General features: G+C 39.0%; 1 protein-coding gene across 1 annotated transcript in view; it reads left to right on the top strand.

The window, feature by feature from the left end:
* Window positions 1-26254, top strand: part of LOC122789853 (sodium/nucleoside cotransporter 1-like) — a 486120-nt gene that overhangs the window by 123930 nt on the left and 335936 nt on the right. Inside the window, exons 8-9 of the mRNA XM_044057287.1 lie at window positions 13058-13199; window positions 24536-24649. Coding sequence (XP_043913222.1) covers window positions 13058-13199; window positions 24536-24649 — 256 coding nt within the window. The remainder of the gene's footprint in view (window positions 1-13057; window positions 13200-24535; window positions 24650-26254) is intronic.

Below are 26254 nucleotides of genomic sequence, written 5' to 3' on the forward strand. Positions count from 1 at the left end.
GCTGCACCACCGTGGCCAGAAATATCCTGTTAGGTACTCTATCTAAAAAAGGCACTATAGGGGCAGTAAAGGCTTTTAGCCAGTGCACAGGAGCCCTGGTATGAAAGTAAGCCATCCATGATGAAACAGGAAGTTTTACTTACTACCATCTTTAGACCCCATTAGAGTGACACAACTACTTAACCAATTATTAAAACAGATTATCTTTGTTGGTATCTAGGCATCATTATTAGTGAAGGCAAGAAACTACTCAAAATCTGGGTTTTTTGTTGCCTCTAACACATGCATAGTAAGTTCCATTGTGTACCTCTGAATGCCCCACTGGGCAGAACACCTCAGATCATTCACTCTCACATGGGTTACCCACCACTAGCTTATATTTATACTTGTTTGGTTTAAGAGACCTTAGTGCCCTTTTGATTTCATGAATTCTGTCAGCAGACAAGCAGCTTACACTCACCCTGTTGTTGTCCAACCTAATGAGTATGGAGTCTGCATGCCTAACGATAGAGTCACTTATGTCTAAGACATTTCCCTGTGTGGCAGCATACTTAATGGGTCTTATGGGCTTAGGCCTTGCTTTCCTGGTGACGCTTGTTTGATATATGTGTCATTGCATAAAGGAGTAGAGAAGGAGTAGGTGTTGTCTAACATGCTACTGTCTAAGATCTTTTAGAGTGTATTATGGGGGACTTTGGCATAAGTTATAGCTTAATGGTATGTTGTGACTCATGTGGTGCTGTGGGTATATGATGCTTACTGACAGTGGGCTGATGTAACAGGTTTGCCTCCATGTTTTAAATATTTACATCTCTTGTAGGTTGTACTTTTTAAGTGTGAAAAGCAGTGAGCAGTCGGTATGCAAATGGCACTTGCTAGACTGCAACACCTAATACAATCAGACTGGCCACAGATGGGGAAAGACCATATTGGTGAGCCATGTTACCAGAGCTTAGATGACAAGGGCTGGTCATAGTACTCGAGGATTGTAAGAGATTTACATTGAAGACCCTGAAGTTTTATAGCTGAAGTAGCCAGAGTGTTGCTTTGAAGTTTGGTTAGACTGAGGCTAGCAGCACATGGTGAAAAGACAGAATTAGGTTTGCCAAAAATGATAAATAGTGGTGATTTGCCTATTAGGTACTACCCAGTTTTTCCACAGCTACATTCAACTAGGAATCAATGTCCGTTTGCTCCTTCTGTCACCAGAAGCAGAACAGTAGCACTAATCTCAAGCTGGCTCCTAAGATGTAGGTGACAGATACTTTGTTGATCAGGAGTCCAGTGCCAAATGTTGTATGGCTCTGTAGGCTTGTTGTAACCTTCTCCTGATAGGTGTCCTGGGTAATAAGTACAGAAGCACAGTGCAAGAGACCAACACTACTCTATGGTGTAAAACCAGACTAGTCAGAGAAGTCCCATACACACTGCCCAATCAGAGACACCCAGGCATCAATGTCCTCATGCGCTTTCTCTTACCAGGAGCCAAACAGCAGCAGTAACCGCAGCTAACTCCTAAGAAGCATCAACCATATTTTTCAGTTACTGGCAGTCTTGAAGAAGGCTAGAAAATAATCCATTGTGCTTCTTTTCTCACAAGGAGCAAAATGGAAGCATTGGTCCCAAGCTCAGTCTTGAGATGTGACTTGTAGGCAATAAGTGATTTGTGGTATTGCCCAGACATTTTTTTAATTTTAAAAGGAGAATGGAAGAAAATGGATTAATACTCTATGTATTGCAGTGTACAATAAACAGTGGGAAGATATGAAAGAAAGGGTAACAGAACAGAAGTTCTGAAGATATATAAGCGAGGGTAACTTGTCTTTTATTTAAGACTTTGAGAGGCTTTGAAAGCCTTGAGCTATGAGAAGCAAGAATTTTATCAAAAAGTGAAGAAAGAAGAATTAATTTCAATTATGCTTAAAGGAGAACTGCACCCACAGACTCAAAAAACATGTTTAGTTCATCATAGTTTTGCGTTTCCTACATTTTAACACCACTCTGGGACTGTTTACAGGTTTTTAAATATTTTTATACATAATTTCTGAGTCTGACCACATGGAGTCTGGCATCTTGAAGTAATTCTGATTGTTTACTCTGCCTCTAGGTATCCCACAATGCAGTGCTCATCTGTAAAAAGTTACATCATGCAGGCCTCTTTCTTCCTATAGCTCCTATCACTGCATTGGTTTTACATGCATACACTGCTGTCTTTCAGTCAATTAGTTTTAAGTAACATTTCATGCTGTTCAATGACTACTTAAAAAACACAAACAGTGAAAATGACACAGAACAAACTTTCAAAGTGCTTTTCACTGCTGCTTCTTTTTAGAATGGCTAAACTGCATTTTTTGTGAAGCCTGAATTGTACTAGTTTGGCTCATCTCCCATCCCCCTTCACACCTAACTTCCCTAGCTGTCAAAGTGCTAAGGGTAATTTGAGCTGTTACCTGCTGTGATTGACAGCTCACAGCAGGAGACTTGACTCATGTACTGTTTCCATGTTCTAGCCTTTACTTTCTGTATGGGTAGGGGAAGGACTAGGGAGCTGTGACATCACAGAATGGGTGGGTTTTTAGGACGGTGATGATGATATCAGTTTGGGGAGGGAATTGGCAAGAAAACTACCTGCATTTAGTGGCCTTGATGACATCAATGAATTGGAGACTTTTTTCAGGGTGGGATAAAAGTTTTTTGAAAGTGAACCCACCACAGGTACTGTTCTATTGGAGAGAAACAGTCAATTTAAAATATTTTAAATGCTGTGTTGTTTATTCAAAGCAGGGACAACAAAAAGGGAAAAAAGGACAGAGAACTTAAGCATTTAATAATAGAATCCTGTTGTTGTCATTTAAATAGTTTCAGTTGCACTTGCAATGACCTGTGTGGTGATAATGGCTTTTTTATGTACTTTTACATTTTCCTCCATGTTTTAGCCAAAAAAGTTATGTTTGTATGTTTTTAGTTTGCTCTGGGACCTTAGTCTTGTTCCCTCATTTGCATTTGTGTGAAGATTATGTATTACTGTAAGATTTTAGCATTGTTTATACATTATACTGCGCTTATATCTACATAAATTAAATTACTTGTAAAAGCTAGATGTCTGTTTTTTAAACTCTGTCTTGGGCCTTAGTTTTCCACTTTAATTTGCAGTTGTGGCAGAACTATGGATTACTGCCATATTTGAGCCTCATTTACTCATTTGTTACTGAATTTTCCCATAAACACTGTTACTGGTACATTTCTGCATAGTCTGGTGCCTTAGACTGTAGTGGGATTGCAGTAATGTAAATTCTGCTTCAGGATTTGTGCTACACTGCTACATTCCACCTTTGCTGCTACAGTCTTATATTCTGCTTATCATTTACCTTCTTAAAGTTGCATTCCACTGCCTATCTGTTTGCTATTTTTCCCTAGTTCTTTGTGTCTACCCCAACCTCACTGATATGTTAAGTAATGCTCGCTACTGATTACAGTTCTTCCCTGCCCCCAACTGTAAAAGGTAAAGTTTCAACAATTCTAACCTACCTGAGGTTTATTGACCTGTAGCTCAGAGTTATAGGGCTAACAGAACTAGGACTTGCTACAGTTTCTGAAGTCACAGAGCTCCAATATTGGCTTTATTTGATTGGATCCTTCTCTAGTTAGCCTGCTTCTTGCAGCTTGACTTTTTCTCCAATCCACTCATCCTTTCTCTGTTATGGTTTTAAAAGCCTGTGTCTCTGGTTTCTGCCCCTTATGGTAATATGACTTCCAAATTCCATCCTTTCCCTGTTGCATTTCTATTTTCTATTTTCTATTTTCTATTGTCAGTTGTGCAAACTATTTAAGTACTTTTCCCACCCATTATTTTCCATAATACTGAGTGCCCACCCTGCAAACCAGTATTGCTCTTGAGTAAACCTCTTTTATTACAAATCGTCTCCTGCTCATTTTCCAATAGTTACCATCTGCTTGACATCCTGACCACACTCTGAGAGGGTCCTGCATTAATTCTGCTCCATTCTTGGCAGATAAGATATTTATTTTATTGTTTTGCACTCCAGTTAACTGTATTCGAGTGCTGCTGTTTTATTGTTGCTTTATTTGTTAATTTTGTACATTAAGTCATTTTAAAGGTCTCTAATATTATACTGTTTGCTGATTGATGGTTGAGATTTGCACTTCCAGGAAATGTTACTGTGTATTTGCTACTTTGTGTTTGTTGCTGGTACTTAATTGTTGACTTCCTGAACTTTTGGCTCAGCAGGATTTACCTTTTACTAGGCTGTGTGAAGAGAAACTAGTTTGCATAGGGACAAAAAATGCCCCACATGCTTAGGAATAGATATTCCCTTTACTACCCTCCACTCCTGCAATGACTTACTGACTACCCAAATAGGGCAAAAAAAAAAAAACATGAACATGAACTTTCCTGATGTCTCCACAGCCAGCCTGGTGGATATGGACATTCTGAGGCAATGCAGCAATTGCCTTATGTTTACTGACAACCAGCTTATTCTCAAACAAACTAATAAGGTATGTGAGACGTGTTTATACAATGTCACTACAGGCAAAGCTCTCACATGCAAGCACACATAATACCAATCAGTTTGTTGGAAGTGTACACACTGCATTCACCATATGGATCAGACACACAGATATTGGACCTGCAATAGATATCCTCAACAGCTCCAAAAGCACTCCACCAAAACAACACTTACTACAACATATACAACCACACAGTATGGACCTCTACTTCAAAGGCATAAAGCAAGGCACCACACAATCCAATATTTTAGTAATGGGGACTCCACTGTGAGACACACAGATGTCCCACTCACCAGACTGAATAAGGCGAAAGTCACAGTCAGTTGTCTGTCAGGAGCCAGACTACGCTAGATAACTCATGCACTCAGGTCAGTGGACCACAGGCCATAGTTCATATGGGTGTAAATGAGACATATGTCACTGGACTATATAAAGAGAGACATTATGGAACTCTTGGATTATGTTTCCCAGGCTATGAGCAGCATTCTACCTTTGCCAAGGATGATGCCACAGTATGAACAATGACTAACTTTAATGATTACCTTAGCTTCTAGTGTAATTCCAATGGGGTGTAATATTTGGGAACATGGGAGGATATGGTCAGCAAATCAAATTCCTTCGTCAAGGATGGTCTGCACCTGTCCTTTCTGGGCTTTTGAATATTGGCTAAAACATTGTCCTCTCTCGTAGTGCCTTTTTTAGGTAATGCCAAACTGAAAAACCTTACAACATAGCAACAACAGTCCAAGAGAATCTAAAAGTGTTACTGCTCAATGCCAGATGTTTAAACAAGAAACACCACTGCGTCCAAACTCTCCTCACCCTGGAGAATACAGATATCTGTGCAGTTACCAAAACATGGTTTAAAGCCATGAAGAGCACCACAGTGCAAGGCTATAATGCCTTCCACATATTTAGGCCAGCTACTGTACAGGCAGGAGCTAAAAATGGACATGTCTCAATCTACATCAATGGCAACATCACTTCAAGGCTGGTCAAAAAGGATGACAGGCCAAAGCTTCTCCACATCCAAACTGCTGCAGGCAACTGTGTCACAGGGTTTGGGGGGCTTGTGGGGCTGTCATTTAATAATAGGAAGTTGGCCTTAGAATAGTTTCTAAATGCTACAGGGTTAACTGGGGTCATGGGTTTTATTTTTATTTCAAGGAGACAGCTTCATGGTCTGACCTTGCCAGAGAGGACATTACACTAGTGCAGGTGCAGTGTTCACCCATGTTAGTGAGGACAAGGTCCAGTATGTTTGCTGCCATAATGGGTGTGTGGGCAATCTCATCCAGCATGTTAGTATTTACAAAATCTATGAAACTCTGGGCCTGCAGGTTTAGGGTCATTTATGATTTCCAGTTTATAGTGGGGTAGTTAAAGTCACACAAGAAATGGTATAGGGTTAAATAGTATGTGTTTCCAGTAAGTTTATGTATGCGTTATGGGTTTCCTGAATCATGGGGATGACCTATAGCTAGCAAGGATATAGTATCAGACCTTTGCCTATGTGTAATTTTTTACAGATACTCTGTACAGTCATGTTAATAAATGCATAGAGACAGCTGTGCCTACAAGAAATAAGCTCAGAACAAATCCAAAAAAAGCCACCTTGGTGCAATCCAAACATCAGCAGGCTGTATAACATAAGGAAGAAAGTCATAGCAAAGGTCAGGAAATACAATACCAGCATGATAACAGCTCTCTCATCAATCTAAACAAATAGCTCAGGGGGCAAAGCAGGTCTACCAAAGTAAATTTTGAGGTAAAAATAGTGTCCCAGGCCAAAGACAACCAGAAGGAGTTATTTTGCTATATCTATAATCTCAAAGGCTGTATCTAACAATGTGCGGAGACAATTGTGAATGAAGCCATCTACATGGTATCGGAAGATGTAGCAAATCTACTGGCCAAAAGTTAATTTCCAATATTATGCCCCATAACCCCTCAAGAAATATCATCAAAAATAAACCCCCAACCATCCTAATTGCACTCTCCAAGGGTAAGAACACCATATTGATGGGCCTCGATAATATCCCAGGATGCCTCCTAATTAGCATGAAACCTGACCTATCAGGATCACTGGAGTCACTATTTAACCATATCCCCACAGGCAGCCAAGAAGACAGGCTTCATGCTATGTGAATAGGGAACTGCAACAGTCATCTCTCTGCATAAGGGTGGCCTTCTACAGACCTCGGAAACTACAGACCTATTAGTTTGACTAGTCTTATATGCAAAGCCATGGAAAGAATTATCTATCTAATAATGGCATTGGAAACCTTCAGACACTGGATACAACCCAGTTTGTTTTTTCCAAGGGAAGATCATGTCTAGTCAGTCTGGCAGACTTCTTTGAGAAGGTCACCACGGCAACGGACAAGGGCAAAATGGTGCATACTGCCTGACTTGCCTTTGCCAAGGTATTTTATGCAATACCCCACTTGGGCATTGTAAAAAACTCACAAAATTAAGCATAAACCCTTACGTTACACTTTGGATTGAAAGCTGGCTCTCAGATAGGTCCTAGAAAGTTAGGATAGGGGAGTCCACCACCATAAAGAGGCCATTCACTAGTGGTGTCCCTCAGGACTCAGTGTTGGTTCCACTCATTTTTGGAATCTACATCTTTGAAGTCAAGGCCAATTTCAAGGGCTTCTGGCTAACCAAGTACGCAGATGATTGTAAACTGGGAGCAGTCATAGAATCCTCCCAAGGCACTGATATCCTCCAGTAGGAGCTAATACAGACAAATACCTGGCACTAGAGACACAGTTTAAACCCCAGTGTCAAAAAATGGATAATAGTACCTCAGAAAACTACCTCATTGATAACACATCCCTAAGAGTAGACTGTAGTCAGGGATGTGGTGACGTATGTAGGCAGTAACCTGGTTTTTGACTGATACGTGTCTAAGGTAATAAGGAAATCATTCTATGTTGCTCAATGTATAAGCAAAAGTATGGCATCTGGGTCTAAGGAAGTCATCATTCCACTGTAGCTAGTATTCATTAGACCCACCATTGAGTAAAATGACCCCTTCAGTATCTACCTGACTGGACACATGCAACAACTCGAATGTTCACAGAGGGTCCTCACAAAAATAATAGTGGGCATTAACATGTCCTATGCAGATTGCCTCAAAGCCCTGTCCCTATATTCTGTCTCCTAAAGATTGTTTAGGGGTGATCTATGTCTAGAATACAAGGCATCCCAGTGTCCCGAGCTGATGAACCTCTTGCATCTCCGCAAAACAAATGGCATAACAGCTACCCAAACCAGGGACCTAAACTTGCTTGTGACATAAATATGACATGTTGGAGATACAGGTGTGTGTCTCAGAGCATACTCCCTTCTTTGGAAAACGCTTCCCATCCATGTGAAGCAGAATTCTGCTTGGACCCTATCCAAGCATAATTTGGATCACTGGATGAGAAATCGGAAATTCACCGCAGGTCTGTCACCTATGTCCATAATGAATAGAGGCAACCTATAAATGTTTGACCACACATGCCCTAACTTAAACATATCCCTAAAAATAACTTCTACTGTGCACCAAACTTGTTGGATACATTTGAGATGTATAGCTAGATTTTAAAAGACCCTTGTGATCATAAGCTTAGCATATACCTATGAACCTATGAGGTTTTAACAGTCTAAGGGAGAGGGTCTTCCTAGAACTTCTAGTGCTTATTACAGAAGGCAATATGAGTGTGGTTAGAGTTTCCAAAGACAAAGTTACAGGAAGATCAGGCCACTCAAGAGACACAGAATTTAATATCACATCAGAGAAAAGGTGAGTGAGTGAGAAACTTGGAGTCAGGGCAGCAGCAGCGGCAGCCATGGGTCAGTGGCAGCAACAAAAGATTAAAACAGTTTCCTGTTCTCCTTACCTTAGATAATAAATGCTACTTCACAACTCCTCCTGCAGATCCCCTAGTCTTAATCTCTTTGCAGTCAGAGTAGAGAACAGAAAAGAAATATTTACTAAATTGCCCTAAAAAGTGCTTTTAAAACTCCAAGATAAAAACAAATTTAAAATAAAAGAAATGTAAAGTAAAACAAATTTAAGCTAAAACAAAATGCAACAAACAAGAACAAAAGAATAGAACTGATGCAAGATTGCAAACCTTAAATTTAGAATTCCGAGGTCATCTCATAATAGCACAGTCACAGGTCATGGCAGCTGTTCATTGTCATTTGCGATTGGCTAGATAGGCAGTCCACTGCAGTGTTGCGCCTCTGAGCTGTACTCTGGGTAGGTCCTGCTATAGGAATTGGGAAAATGAATTACCACAGAAGGCATATGGATTATTGATTACATGTACAGATCATGCTTAGAAATTCAGTCCAGCTGATATTTAAGGATCTAAACATGAACATGTACTATACCAAATGTTCTACTGTTGACTTAAACAGTAGCTCCAAGACTAAAAATGTTTCCATTAGAGGCTGTCGTTATTCTCTTCATGTCTCCCATACCCTCCTAAGCACCAGAAACTTAAAACTTGTCATCATTTTCTAGGCATTAAGGGCAGAATTTGAACTTCTTGCTATGAATTATTCAGACCCAATGTTAACATTTTGGGGGCACCCAGCAAATGTCAAGTTAGGGGCCCCCTGGATACATAGTGTTTAAGTATCATCCTATCATCGTCACCCCTTCTAAGAAACATTAAGACGGGCCTGTATACCACACTATGTTAGCCCATCTCCCAGAAAGGCATTCACAATTACTGGCATTTAGTTGCATCCGTGATACATTACAGCAACTATATGTACAGGAATGGACTTAGGTGAAATGCTGCCCTAAGCACTACCTACTGTTTCACCACCTCCACAAGCACACCCACAACCTCCAATGGCTCCTTCTGTCCTTCCCATCTGTAGCTCCCCATAACATGCACATTGCAGTTTTCTTCCTTTTCTCACATTTTCCCTTACTATTCAGCTTTTTGAAGAAGCCATAACTTTCTATGTATTCTGAAGTACATTTAAATTTTTTTCTTATTAAACAACCTTTTCATTCAATGATGGCTTGAAGAGAAATTACGATTAAGGAGAGAAGTTTAGTGTTGCTGTTCAACTTTAGTTTTTCATTGCATCCATTCAACGGATCTTTCCTGACCAAAACAGCACAGTAATAACCATTTAGGAAATAACTCACTTATGCCAGGGATCCAAAAATCTAAGGTTATAGATGCCTTGGGGTGTATTTTAGAGCATTTTCCTAAGCTTTTTAAATCAGTGAAGACATCAGGATTTGAAGGAAGACATAAGTTGTGCCCAAGTCTTAATGTTCACAGCTGACAAAATAGTATCTCACAATAAAGTAACTAGACAGTTATTGGTAGGACACAAATCCTATCTGATAATGCTGTCTGCCTGTTTGCCTGCCTCCCTAATGCCCACCACCAAAAATAATGCAGTCACTGCCTGTGCATCCCTCTGGTGTAAGAGTAGGAGGAAAGCAGAGGTTCAGATGGCCACAGTCATGCATTCCAAGTCACTGTGGTCATACATATACATAGCATTCCTCCTCACTCCTCACCCCTTACCTCAAAGGCGGTCACCTGCATAGGAGCCTGATGAGTGGTTGTTAGAAAATAATGATTACAGTGATGTAGTCCACTTTGTTATTCCTTAACAGTACGCTGCCCCTACACAAGCTAATGTAACTTTCTTTGTACACTACGAGGTCTGTGAGAAAAGTATAAGAAACAATGACCACACTGTCCCCAGCCCCTACACAAGCTATAATGACTTCCTGTGCACACCTGTAAGGTGTGATTGTGATGAAAATGAAAGAAGTAGTGGCCACACCATCCCCACTTCCCACACAGCCTACAGAAACCTTCTGTACTCACATATGAGAAGAGCTAGTTTTAGAATGGGAGTGACTGAGAGCAGAAACCAGCACTATGTCCATGTCAAAATCCAATTATACAGTCCTGGGTTTTGGGAGCCACCAGACTTCTAGAAGCTCTAAATGTCTAAATGTTCCGTGATGTATTTTATGCCTTACTTTTGAAATGTAATTACTTCTTAACTGCATTTTTTTATTTCTACCCAGAAGAGTTAAGTATATTCTTGGCATGTAATGGCAACACTACTCACTGTACCGCAGTGGCAATAAAAGTTACTTTTGGACACATCTTCTTTCAGCCAAACCACCAAAGACAGCCAGCTATCATGTGTAAGGTCTATGTTTGTGATGGTAAGTGAAGGAAAATATGGCCAGCTTGTTGCTCTTAAATATACTGCAAACAAGTCCACTTGCCAACACACAAGCAGAATGACAATGCTGATGATGCTTATGCTAGAAAGTTAAATAAATTTTAACTATCTTGTTACTCTTACACTACAGCCCATGACACCACCCCACAATACATACAAATACACACATACATGCACACAAATTTTGCACAGATTTCAGCAAACAGCAACACATTATGCAATATTGGTACGGCCACACCAGACCTGTGAGTGCTGTTTTGCAGTCATCAAACAACAAGAGGGTTAAGTCACTTTTATTTACCTCATTGAGGAATAATTCATACCTGTCACTGTCTCTGATTTCATAGAATGTCCCTGATTTTGCCTCATATTTTTTCTCTGTATCTCATAAAAAGTTTGATTTGCTGGTGAATCATTTAAGATTATAGACAGTCAATAAATCCAGACTTCAGAGCTCCATACTTCTTATTGTCCAAAAATGCACATTGATGCAAAATGTGTTATTCTATTAACTTTTTAAGTGAACTAGAGTACTATTTTAAAAATGTTCCTGATTTTGAGCCTTTATTCTGCTAATATATTTGGCTTTGCTCAAAATTCTTGAGCAAAAAAGTTAAGTATTGTAGTATCTGGTGTTCTGCTGTATTTATATAATTCCCTAAAAGAGAAAATGTCCTTGACGATTGGAAGCATCAGTTCTTAAAATCCAGACTATGCACTAAGACGCTCTGAGCTATTGATCTCTTGCGTTTACTTTGTTTTTGGTCATTTAGTGATTACTGGCTTTATCCTAATGGGGTCATATCACAAGTTTGCTTCAGATAAACAGCATAATCAGAAAATGAACAATTTTTTTTCACTTCATTTTCCCCCCAACCAGTGGCAGCTATTATGGAACACCAACACAGTTATGAATAATTATGAAGCTCCATCACAGTTATGAATAATTATGGAGCTCCAGCATAATTATGGATAATTATGGAACACCAACACAGTTATGAATAATTATGGAGCTCCAACACAGTTATGAATAATTATGGAGCTCCAACATAATTATGGATAATTATGGAACACCAACACAGTTATGAATAATTATGGAGCTCCAACACAGTTATGAATAATTATGGAGCTCCAACATAATTATGGATAATTATGGAACACCAACACAGTTATGAATAATTATGGAGCTCCAACACAATTATGGATGATTAAAGAGGCCACCAGCAGTCATAGGTCTTGCTGGTGACTAAAGCTGACTGTGATGTTAGTTTTAGTGGAGAGAATGCCCACCAGCAGGATTAACTAAGTCAAGGGCACTATACCAGTGGTGAAACAATTTCATGAAATCGTGACACTTTTTACTTAAAAAATCAGAATTACTATCATCAAAGATATATTTCAATTTTAAAGGAGATATAGATAAGAGTTATTATTACCCACATGGTTTATTCAGTGCACAAGATTGCTGTACTAGCTTTTTTTGGTTTGACAAATGTTACAAGATATTAATATAAAATAACTAGCTGTAGTTGGGGGCTCCCAGGACCAGGGGGCCCTCAGCGAATGGAAGGTTTGCTGGTGCGTAAAGCTGACTATGAGATTAATTATCAAAGTCAAACCATGTTATTTGTCTCACTCTTAGTCAAAAGGAATATATCCTAGTCAGCTTCTCTATATGTAACCAGCTCGGTATCATGCAGCAGGCAAATGATGGGTGAGAGAATCAAACACTGGACAGGAGGGAGGGTGGCCTAATGGTTAAGGTGTCTGCCTTCCAAGCACAAGATACAGGGTTTGAGTCTCACAAGGGATAATTGACTAGGCTTAAAATGGCTCTCAAGAGCAGTTAGCTTAGTACTAATCTATGAACCTAGTACTAATCTATGAACCTATGGACTACAGGAAGTATCTTGTTAACAGCTCATAGCCTGAATCCTCTGCACTGTCAGACATTATAAAATATATGCAAATATCTGAATTGAAAGTTACAATATCAGATATTCTGATATCCTAGGACTCTTTCTTATTTCAAAAAAATCACATTATGTATGTATGTATGTATGTTAGTACATATCTATTTATTTATTATCTAATCAAACAGGAGGTAATAAGTCCTGAAGAAGTATGTTTCTGTTCCCTGATTTAGATTATGATATCTTAACAGCAATTCATATAATATTGCTTAGGCCTGGGAAACTGTCTAAATCTGTATAAATTAAAGAAAAAAAAACATGAGTCTTTGCACAACCTACTTTTTCTTATTGCTCTTTTTGTATTTTCATTTTAGGATATTTTGGATAGCCATCTTGTGTGGCTTGGTGGTTTGGTTAGTACTGGACACATCTAAAAGGCCGGAACAGCTTATTTCCTTTGCTGGGATCTGTATGTTCCTTATCATCCTCTTTATAGGCTCCAAACATCATCGAAATGTAAGTAAAAAATAAGATGTTTCCTTTTAATAAATCCAACTTGCATAACTTTTGTAGGGTCATCGATTAGCTTTTAGTAGGGAAAATATTGATGGGCAAATGGAAACAAATAGCTGGATGGAGAGAGAGATAGACAGATAGGTAGGCAGAATGGCAGACAGTTTAGAAGATGACAAAAGACGAAACTTACAGTTCCCAAATGGACATGTTTTTTTAAGCAGCTGACTAGAAATGTTAACTCTGCTATTTCAAATGTAAACACCTTTAGATTGATAAATTTCTGACTTAAGACAACCAGGTTAAAAAAGGGAATGAATTGCTGTATATAATTCAAGAGAACTGACTTATAATGTAGAAATAGAGGAGTTTAAAATCACTGGATATAGCAGAATGTCTTGCACACAATCAGTGTGCTGCAGTACTTTCTAAAGCAAATTTGAGGAGAATGACTACACGAAGGGAACTGTACAGAGGTACTACTCACACTATTTGTTTGGCATCCCATTTTGGATTAGTACCAACACGAAAGCACAACTATATTATCTAAATGATTTGGTTGGTCCCATCTATTATCAATACATTTTAGGTGCAGTGGTATGCTTGTCTCACTGCACATCTCATAGTTTGTATCAACTGCTGCCAGAGGTAGGTGCTGGTTTGTAGATGAGGAATTAACAGTACGACTTTGTGACTTAGATATAGTTTCTTTTTGCCAAATCAAGCCAGCTACAAACTAACAACCATGGCATGTTAGTTTCCTGTCTCAGAATAAAAATGAAAATTTGAATTTGCAAAGCTGATTTACGAACTCCTTCTGTCACAGACACATTTTATAAACTGTGCAGAAGCTAGTTCCCATCTCTAGAAACTAGCGGAATTTGTTACCTGATGAGCCATTTTTAGAATAGTAGTAAACAGGATAGCAAGCAAGTTCATTTAGCTCTGATGATGCAACAAAGTATATTATGGCAAAGCATTTCATCTAAAATATATTATAGGTGTGCAAAATGTTACTAAGCATGAAATGAGGCAGTATGCACTACAAACATTCATTGCATGGATGGGGCAGATCTAGGGATGAGAAAATTGGCTTAATGTTTTGCATCCTGTACATAGCACTAATCTCGACTAATGTACATTCATTGGAACTTATTTGCACTTAAGAAATGGCAGCACAACTTAAATGAAAAATAAACAACAGATTTGTTTTTCCTGTGTTATATTATCTGCAAGTTTGCCATCTTTGATGTGACAGATACTGGGTGCATTTTTTCCACCAATCACAGGTCAACATTTTGTTTTCCTCAGAAGAACCCTCACTTGAGGAGATGTCCACACAGTGCTGGCTCACGATTTGACATCACATGACAACTATATATGAGTGCAACCAGCCACTGAGCTGTCCAGTTCACTTCCAAATGAGTAAGCACGTTTTTTGTAAAGTAATAACTAACAAGAACGATTTGTCGACTATGCTGCTAACACATAGTTTGGAAAGCATATTTTTGCCTAGGTTTCAAGGGAAGTCTAACAGCTAAAGTAGCATAGAGGGGCTGACCAAGTACAAGAGGAAGGAGGGGAAGAGAGTATTTGGTACCCCCTAAGGAGGATCCCCTTGCAGCCCAACTAAAATGGAAAAAAACATACATGTTATGTCTAAAATTGTAGGTCCTTTTTTTTGAGCCAACAGCTGGGTTGAATCCTAAGCTGTAAATCTGATGGGGTGGAAGAGTATAACTGCTGAATATAGAAGTGCCAAAGGAAGTCCATTTCTTGTGGTGGTGCTTGGGACAATAATGGTTGCAGAAGGCATGAAATGAGCAGCCACTGGCCATAGCACATATGTCTACAGTGGAGAGACATTCTTGAATCAAGTATTGCAAGAAACAATACCTGTACTGGAATTGCCTTTGACTGCAACATCTTCCAGTGGGTAGCTAGACACTTGGTGATAAAAAATAATTTATTTGCTAATCCACATGAAAAGAATGTGCTTGGTGACTGACAGCCCTTCCTCTCACAGAGCAAGAGAACCTATCTGCTATTCTGTTTTCCTAGACTCATGCTGACACTTCAGCTGAAACCTAAGCTGATGCTGCACATATTGGGTATGAAGATCTACATCTCCTCTGATTTCTGATCTAGCAAATTAAACATAAAAATGAATAGATTGTTTCACAGACAATTTAGAAACAACTTTTAAGAAGAAACAGAATGGTCTTTTGACATACCCAGTCATCGAGAGAAAAAAAAAAACAGATATGGTTTTGTATGCATGATTGCCTGAAGTACTAAAGTACTGCAGGTCAAGGTGATAGGCAGAAAAAGAAATATTTTCCAAGAAATTAAATTTCAGTGCCTCTGAATTAATGAGTTTAACTGTGGGACGAGGAAGAGAGTCATCTGTGAAGTTCACCTCTCACAGAGGAGAGAAGAGGTGCAGGACAGCACTCCTACTGCTCAACCAGCCAGTGGTGTGCCACAAACCTGCCCTCTACAAGCTTACAATGGGCTAAAATAGCTGATGCATGCAGCATGACTCTGTAATAACTGAAATCAATCATAGAGGGACCTGAAATATATCATGATGACACATATGTTACCTTTCTGAGGTGGTATCAGTCATCATTCCAACTGCATGAAGAACCTCTTTGACCTGGCAAAATGAGTCTGGTGAAAGGCATCCTCTATATTGCTTGAAGATCTGGCAGGAGTAGCATATCTACAGCAGGAATCAGGACTTGACATGGAGCAAGTTTCCCCCAAGTGGTGGGGACACTGATCTAAGCTGCCATGGCGATGATAGTTACATTTAGCCTTTGTTACATGCACTCTGTAAAGAGCTATGAAATCAGATGGAAAGGTGGAAGGCATACAGAAATCTTCCGCAGGACGGAGAACACATCCAGTGAGACCTTCACTTTGCCCTGCTTTACAAAGTAGAAGAGGAGAAAGGCCTCATTCTCCCAAATGGCTAGCAGCTCAATCTTCAGAATACCCCTCTTCCTGAAAAATCAGTTCAAGTATACTTACTGAATCCACAGCTCAAGGAAAGGACTGAAAGAGTCTTCAGGGAATCTGCCATCACAGTCACTGTACCTGCAGTGTAAACTGCCAAAAGAATACCTTCTCTGTCTGTTCTCCTCTGCTTGATGAGCACCATCTGCCTGTATACGGGTTTCAGCTGTGTACCACCTTGTATGTTTAGATAGCATGTGATGAACTGTCAGACTTAATTAGGAGGGCCCCACATGCGACTTCTTCTTCAAGGCTGTAAGGGCCAGGAGAACTGGACTTAGCTTATGTTGTTTGATGTGATGCTCACTATACAGGGAATGCCACATGCCTTGTACAGTGTCAGCACTGTGGCAAGCTATGTCCCACACCTGTAAAACATCCATCCTTAGAATGTCTGATAGGTTAGATTGCAGGAATAAGAGACCCACCTTCTAATCATTGGGGCTGTTCCTCACTCCAGGACCTGGTGGCAAACTCTACCACCCTGAGGACATCTATGAGAACATGGTGACTCTGTAACCAATAACATCACACAGTCCTCTGCAACAGTAACATCCATGGGTGTACAAATGGCATCATGAAGACTCTAGAGGCCATCAAGTCTAGAAGCTGTATCGGTGGCATAGCCAGGATTTCGTACTGCATCCTCACCATTCTGCCAAGACCGTGACTTCCTGGTCCTTCTCTGGGGACAGACGTGACAGATACAAGACAATGTTCAACTCCTTGTGTACATAAGCAGTCCTCAGAAATGCAAAATGTAGAGGATTTCTCCCAGTTTATGGTCACCCCTAGGATTGCAACCATAGGAACACCTACATCAGGTATGCCACTTGGGACTCCCTCAGTGGGGTCACCAGGATACAATCATACAAGAAGGTGAACACATGGAGAGCATTTTTCTAAAAGTTTTCACCCAAAATACACTCTTGTACTTCAAGTGATGTCAATTCAGTGTGAAACAAAAGAATCGCTATTGTGGATTGACACTGACAGACACAGATGTACCAGAGGGCTCATCATTTCCACACCATTTTACCAGACAATGCATTCAGGTTTCAATCTCCCACTTGTCCTCAAGCATATGTTTAAAACCTGGCTCTGCTGGTGGATAGTCTGGTGGACTCCCTCATCTTGGACCTCAGACTCTGTTTGCTCCAGACTCTAGAGGGGGCATCCTCAATTTTGAATAACCTCACTTGTGAATACGTGATTCTAAAGTCCACTCTCTGGGATATATTTATGTGTGTGTGTATGTGTGTGTGTGTGTGTGTGTGTGTGTGTGTGTGTGTGTGTGTGTGTGTGTGTGTGTGTGTGTGTGTGTGTGTGTGTGTGTGTGTGTGTGTGTGTGTGTGTGTGTGTGTGTGTGTGTGTGTGTGTGTGTGTGTTTATGTGCGTGTGTGCGTGTGTGTGTGTGTGTGTGTGTGTGTGTGTGTGTGTGTGTGTGTGTATAGAGTCACTGGCCTCTAGACAAGGAAATTGCATTAGACTCTTGAGATGAATAAGGACCATGCCTCTCAACTGTACAGATTTTCACAGAATGTCCAGATTTTTGCCTCATATTTTTGGTCTGTTCCTCATAAAAATTGTGTTTTCTTGACAAATCTCTGCGTTCATCTAAAGATTAAAGTCACTAAATAATGACATGTGTCTGAGTTTCAGACTTCATATCATTAAGAAAATGCATGCCAACACAAAATCCTGTTATTCTTGCAACTTTCTAAGTTTATAAAAGCAGTATTTAAAATGTGTCCCTATTTTGGACCTTTGTCCCCTCATTATGTCAGGTTTTGTCCATATTTCTTGCCCTAAGGGTTTGAGAGGTATGATAAGGACATGTGAAACCAAAGCAAATGTATTTTATTGTATTTATTTTACATTTGTTGACTGGGCTAGTCTAACTGGATATATGTCCATTTTCAGTAGAGGCCCGGGGAGATAAGCTCCAAGACACGATCAATCAAATACAAATACAAGTACAAACAACAAAAAGCAAATATTATAATAAAAATAGCAAATAACATAATAAAAATCATCAACAATGGTAACGTGCAGTACAGCATAGAGGTTAGCACATGATGTACAAACAACAAAAAGCAAATATTATAATAAAAATAGCAAATAACATAATAAAAATCATCAACAATGGTAACGTGCAGTACAGCATAGAGGTTAGCACATGATGTATAATGAGGGCAAGAGTCATATACAGTGCAAATTGCAGGTACAAAAAACATCATACAGGTAAAGTCAACAGTAGAAAAAGTTAGTTATGTAGTGATATTACTAAGGATTTACTTAAAATAGGTATCTATAGAGGATAGAAATAATGTAAAGAAGGGAGAGATGAGAAAAATATAGTAAGAAGGAAGATATAACAGTGGATGATAAGTAATGGATAGGCAAAGTCAAGTTTGAAGAGATAGATGATTGGTCTGGTTTGGTACAGGGGCATAACCAGTATGATTTGAGGTAAAGTTTGTCTGTTTTTGAAGAGTGATAAAGAGGTGACTGAGGAGAGGTCATTAGGGGGAAGATTCCAGGATTTACCTACAGTATTAGAGAAGAGAGAATCCCCAGCCCTGTTATTAGGTTTAGAGGTGTGTACAAGAAGTTTGTGTGATGAGCTAAGGAATTCATATTTTTATAGGGGGTGATGAGGCTAGATAAAATTGGAGTATTAGAAGGTTTATAAAGAATGTTGTGGGCAATGGTTAGTTGGTGGAATTTAATCAGGTGTTGTACTTCTAACCATCCTAGCTGATTTAAATTTATACAATGGTGGGTTCTAAATGGGTTGCCTGTTGCAAATCTTGCAATGTTATTATAGGACATTTCCAATTTGCTGAGGTTATTCTGGGATATATTAGTAAAACTGGGTGAGGCACAGAGGAGTGTAGATATCAAATGAGTGTGAGCTATAGTAGTTTTGGCTGTAGGAGAAAGGAAGGGTTTAATCCTATAGAGAGTGCCAATTTTTTTGTTGACAGTCTTTATAGCATTGTTGATGTGGATGGCGAAGTTCAAATTATTGTCGATGATGACACCTAGAAGTTTGGTGGTAGAGTCTGGAGATATTACAGTACCATTGGTGGATGTCACAGAGAAATGAAGAGGAAAGGACTTTTGAGTAGGAGTGAAGAGGAGGAGTTTTTTTTTTTTTTGGGGGTTCAAAAGAAAACAACGCCGAGTGAACCATTGTTTAACTATGTTAAATACCTTCTGGCTAAAATATCAGTGCAGTTGACAATCGGAACCTTTAAAACAAGGACAAATAAATGCTACATACAGCACATCAAGGAGGCTACACAGAAGAGAAGCAAAGAAAAGGGAAGCATGTTATATGTCGTACTAAAAGAGGTAGGTGGGAGCAGTGATATCACGGTGAAGGTACCCCTGACCAGCAGCACCTGCACAGTAGTATTCTTCACTTTACATTGAGGGGTCATGGAAAAGAGATCAAGATAGTTGTACTAGGTTATACAGGCACACACTACAGAACAGTATGTGTTATGGTGATGGAAGCTTTAAGACGTCTTAAGAAGCATTTTAGTTATTTATTTATTTGCAAGTGGGAAGGTCAGACTGGAAACAGTATTTTAGGAGAAGCCCAGGGAAAAAGCTATAAGTAAAAACATTAAAATAATCTCAAATATGAATGTTATGGCTATAGTCAAGCATGCACAAAATGAAATGATGCATACAAATCACTGCTGTTCTGTTAACAAAATTTTATTCAGCACCGTGTAATATTCCCCATTGTAAGTTTACACAGCATAAGCTGATATTTACCCAGCGCATACATCTTTTGCGTAGATCCATTCTTATTGTGCTAATCATCAAATAACTCTGTGAAAATTATTTCCATTTCATCAATACATTTAGTTACACACATAAAGTTGGGAAATACAAAACTGGTATAGTGCAGAATAGGTATATACATCTGACTGACCATATATGATATGTCACAGCAGACTAGCAGAAATGGCATCTGGACTGCTGACGGTATACTAGAGGGACTATCCAACAGTTAGACATTTCAGTTAGATGTTATAAATTACACTCATTTAGTAGCAGATGTGCAGATAACATCGACAGTTGAAGAGGAGCAGAGATGTAAGAAAACCAAGAAATACAAGGAGAAAATGATGGCGTGGAAAGCAGCCTAAGAGAGGAATGCTTTGCCTTCATATGAGACAGTGGAGTGCAGACTTTGTCTGTGTACTATAACAAAAGGTCACTGATCACTTTTTGTGGTTAATACAGTTACATAGCTAACTGCTATTAAAATATTGGGGGGGTTGGCATAATGGTTAAGGTCTTAACTTCACAGATATATGATACACGGTCTGAGTCTAACCTTTGATTATTGGCTAAGCTTGTAATAGTCTGCAGTCTGATAGCCTAGTATTTCCCTATGAACCCATAACATATGTTCACGTCCCTTACTTGAAAGGAATTTTGAGGACTTGATAAAATTATAAAGGTAGATTGTTCCACAGCCTAGATATTATTAAGGCAAATATAGATACCAGAAAGCAATTACAGATGTAGGATGCTGGAGAAAGGCACAATGATTGTGACCTTAGACTGAGTCTTTGAGAGAACCATGTTAGACAAGTGCTGATGGGAGGGCATTTTTATCATTAAGATAAAAGGAGATATACTTAGGTGAGAAACATTTTAGGTAATGGTCAGTCTCTAACTACATGAATATTTTAATGTAGCTACAAAGGTGTGGAAAGAAAATTAGCTATTCTTTTATAAGCCTGCTTGAATTTAGTGGACTGGACTGTTTGAAGAGATTGTCTGAAGAGTAATAAATACACATGCAACTATCATTAGGATAGACAGTAGGTTGGATATGGAAGTAGTTATTTTTGATTGATTGATAAACAAGTGATCCATTTCCTAGAACAGACGGAGTTTCTAATTTGGCCTTTATGAGAAGATCACATTTTAGCTCTTATCTATAGTGACTGCGGAGTGATTTAGATTCAAAGATTCAAGATTCAAAGAAACTTTAATGTCATTTAGGAAACACAAGTGCTAGGTAAATGAAATTTTGAGTGTCAGCTCTTTTACAGGAGAAAACAAACACAAAAAGACATACATGATAGGTATTAAAGAATAAACAATAAGTATAGTACAAAGCTAAATATTTAAGTAGCTATTGCACATGCTTGTACAACACTGAATACTAGATAATTAAAACATGAAAAGGAAAGTACACTATACTCAGAGGTGAGATTGGGTGATATTGCGGTTGTATATGAGTACACCAAAAGATCAGAACAGTGAATGTATGTACATCGACACATTTACGTTGATGTACATACAGAGTGAAACACCTAAACAGCGAAAACCGGAACGCCGAACGTGTTCCATAGCTAGCAGCACGATGGTGGGGATATGGAAATATATCCTTTTCCCTACTGTAGTGCGGTCTCAGAGTTGGTATATTTAATTAGGGGGGTGTGCAGGGGGGCTTGCCCCTCTGCAAAAGCTAATTAATGTAATATTTTAGTTTAGATTTTACTTACCTGTGTGGCGCATTATGATGATGAAACACATTCGGCGTTCCGGTTTTCGCTGTTTAGGTGTTTCGCTCAGTATGTACATCGACGTAAATGTGTCGATGTACATACATTCGCTGTTCTGATCTTTCGGTGTAGTCATATAGACCCGATATTGCACATAAGGAAGTGACTGGAATGGCACTTACATGACGATATATTAATTTTAGAATGCAATAAATAAATAGAATTACTGTATAAAAAAAGAAAAAGAATGAGAGTGTGACAATCTATTACAGTTTTATACATCCACTGCTACAACGATTCAGCCTGAGCTTATCCACCAGCTTTGTTCTTGAGGTTTAATACATGGCAGTTGTGATGCCACTCCACAAGGTAGCCCCATTCTGGACCTCGAGAATTATAAACTCATCAGCTGATGATCCTCATCTGTAAGGGCAAGAAACAGATCAAGACAGATCCCATAAACTATGTTAAAAAAATCTTATAAGACTTGACCCTCAAACAGTGGTTATTATTACAAAGATCATTTACTTACACTCACTTCTGCTTATAATTGGACTCCTCTGTGCTGCTCCTTGTACAGCTTCCTTCCAATATGCTGAGCTGGTTAGCCTGTCCAAAAAAACTGAGGAAGAGTCTAAGGAAGGGATTAAGAAGGCTACAGGAACTTCTAGATAAATGGAAGTTAAAGTTTAATGCCAGCAAGTGTAAGGTGTTGCACTCTGGGAGAAGTAGTTCAGGGAGGAAATATATGCTGAGGTAAGATAGGGAGGAGACTTGATTTAGGGATTCTCGTCAAAGGCTGACTAAACTACAAGTTCAGAGTGAAAACTTGGTGGAATGCTGGGCAGATTAGCAAGAACGACAGGCTTAAAGCTTTGGCGATAGTACCACTGCATAGCGTACTGGTGAGCTCACGCCATAACATTTCATGCAGCGCTGTTAGTCATTCAAGGAGAAGGAAGCAGGATTACTACAAACGGTACAAAGAAACCTAACTAGGATGATAAAGGAGGCAGAGAGACTGTGCTACAAGAACAGGCTATAAAGTCTGCTTCCACTATTTCTCTTCAGCTCATTTGACCTCAGATCACTAAAGGTTCACAACCAAACTTTGCTTATGACAAGCTCAGGTACACATAAACTTGAATCGCATATATTTGAGTTTATCACAATATATGTAGCTATTACACTGGCTAATAAATTTTTTTTTTCATTTTGGCACCATACAAACTCTACTGCACCCCACACCTTCCTTACCTTATTGCTCTCACTTCTAGGATGTTGCACCTTGGAGAAAGAACTATCTCTGAGGGACACTGTAAAACCTGATTTGCTCTTTATCCAGGAAGTTGTGAAATTGGGCTGCCCAGTGAACACTTGCATACGAGGATGAGATCTTGCTCATATGTAAGGCTTATGACTGTTGCATGATCAGTTGATGGCTCAAGCTGTTATGCTTTAGAAACTGTAGCATGGGCTTGCATGATCTGAGTAAGTGACTTTTAGCTGGTGAGATTGGCTGCAACCATTAAGGAGAAAAGAGGTGGCAATATGATATGACTTCTTAAGATGATGAGAGATTACTTAAAGGGGCAGAGCTGCAAAGAATACTGGAGGTAGAAGTGGATGACTTGACAGAATGGTGAAGAGATTCAGCTCAAAACTGACATGAGAAAACGCTCTTTCACAGAAAAGGTGATAAACAGATAGAATGAGTTATTAGTGGGGGTTGTAGAGCAAGGCAACAGAAGTCTTCAAAAGAACAGATTGAGGAGAAGGAGAAAAAAAATGGGGGAGCAGCTGCAAGTAGCTACTTGCAACACACTTCTTTGCATGGTAGACCTGATGTATTTTCTGTTTGTTCAGCTATCTGTACATTTTTGTGATTTCAGCATAGCCATTATATTATGTATTGAAGCAATTGTTTAAATTTCAACCATATAATTTGAATTAAAAAAAAAATTGTAGTAAAATACATACGGTTCCTGTGATGAACAGTTCATTTTGCAGGTTGGAGATGTTAAGTAAAGTATTTTTTAAGCTGAAAATATACCATTGATTATTGAATGTTTTATTGTATTTATCTGTTCAAACATTCAAATATTCAGAACTACAAAATACTTCATTCATTCATTCACTCATTCACATAGAATGCTATCTGATGTGAGCACACACACACACACACACACACACACACACACACACACACACACACACACACACACACACACACGTGCACTGCACTGTTACCAATGTCCATTAGTGCGTGTGCCATCCAGAACAGTAAGAAGCATCAGACTCATGTCTGGCATTGTTGACTGACTGTAATCCTTAGTGATTTATGAGAATTCATCTATGACATTTCTTTGGGATGTGGGTGAAAACTAGAATATTCAGCAAATCCATACAGACACAAAGAGGACATGCAGACTCAACACAGAATGCACCCTGGCCAGGAATCAAACAGAGGGAGTATGTGCTGTGAGGCAGCAACACTAACTGGCATGTCACTGAGCTGCACTTGTGAATAAAATGAAATTGGTGTTTGTATACATGTTTTCCTGGACAAGGTCAGCAAACATTTCAGCCCTCCTATTCCAAGTAATGTACTTTTCTAAGAATAAGCAGTAATACAACCTTATTGTAAGAAGCATATGATCTCATAACATGATTCAGTACTATTTCTTCTTGTCTCAAAAATGCCATGGTGTAGCTGATCTGGTAAAGTGAAGCTTTGTGCTTATGTTTTAATGTTATACCTTGTGTCTGTTTCAGGTGTCCTGGCGTGCTGTTTTCTGGGGACTGGGGCTGCAGTTTATCCTGGGCATATTTATCATCAGGACAGATCCGGGCTTCCAGGCCTTTGACTGGCTGGGCAAGCAGATTCAGGTACAAAGAAAACTTTAATAATTTTAAAATTTTGCACATATTGATACTTAATAAAAAGTTACATAAAGTTTTCTTACACTTCAGCAGCCCATATATATTTTTTACCAATACCATTTTGCACAATAGAAATCTAAACCGTAGCCTGAGAGTCATGGCTGTTATCATGAAAATTCAGTACTTTGCATTAAGGATGTTTAAATGATTGCATTTGTCATTCATTAGTAGTTTACGATATTCAAATGTACTATGACCACAGCATTAAAGTTGTGACAGAATTTGACAGTATATGAGACTGAATAGACAAGACAATGTGTATGAGGGTTGAGGGTAACTAGGCTGTCAGTAAAACAGAATGTGTAACGTACATAGCAGGCTGGATAATGGACAGGTAAGGTAGGCTAACAGGTCTTACCGGATATCAAAATCATTGTTTCTGTTTCATATAAGAGCAACTGATTAGCGTTCTTACAACAAAGCATTTGTCTCAAAAGAAGTGACTATGAAAACTAGAAAGTAGAAGCTGTATTTAAAATTGTCAGAAATCTGAGACTTTAGATGTTTACTGACAGACTATCTATCTGATTGAAAAAAGCTAGCTTTGTGCTCACTGTTAAAACCACTTTACTTATCATAGGAAACCCAGTGCCTTATATATACTTATTGATGGGTCATTCCTCATAGACCAGTCTTTAAGCATATCAAAACATTTTGCAGGTGTTGGCTATCTTCTTATAGTAGGAGAACACAGGCCAACTTTATTTTGCCTAAATATTTTGCTATCAGAAGATTATCTACTGGAATAGCCATTATACAAATCCTGCAGTGTTCCTCTCACATTGTATAATGAGGGACCATAACAGATATTAACTCTTACTTGTCATGTTATATTAGATAATTTCCATTTAATGGTAGTGTATGACTGTTTGTAGCTAAGGGCTAAATGTTGTCACTGAGTTGAAGTGGTTAACCAGTCATCCAAAATGGCACCACCTATCCTGATCCAATAGACATTGTCAACATTTTAGCAACTAAATTCAGTATGATCTTTATCCCAGAGACAACCATGTAAAGTCTACATATCTCTGAATCTATCAAAACTTCCATCAACACTTAAGAGTATTTCTGGAAGGTACTTTCCAAGACCAATAATACTTCCACCATGGGATCTGATAATAAATGGGGGGTGGTGTGTAATAAGCAGTATGAAACAAGGCCTGGCAGAACCACTCTGTTAGCTCTTTAACCTGAGCTTCACCACAGGATTTGTCCCTGAGGTTTGGCACACAGCAGTTATGATGCCACTCCGCAAGGGTGGCCCTACCACTGACCTAGGAATTATAGGCCCATAAGCCTGATGAGTCTCATTTGCAAAGCTACGGAGCATATTATAATAGACCTGATAAACTATGATATGAAAAACTCATCAGCCTACATTCACTGTACTCTGATTTTTTTCAAGGGAAGATGCTGTCTAATGAATTTAACTATGAGATGGTAACATAGGCTGTTGATAGTGGCTATGCTGTCCATATTGCATACCTTCACCTGGTCAAGGCATTTGACACCATCCCCCATGGTAGCACAGTTAGCAAGCTTAATGCTTTA

Source organism: Protopterus annectens, chromosome 15.part0 (genome assembly GCF_019279795.1).
Source record: "Protopterus annectens isolate FY-2018-M chromosome 15.part0, PAN1.0, whole genome shotgun sequence".
Lineage (NCBI taxonomy): Eukaryota > Metazoa > Chordata > Ceratodontiformes > Protopteridae > Protopterus > Protopterus annectens.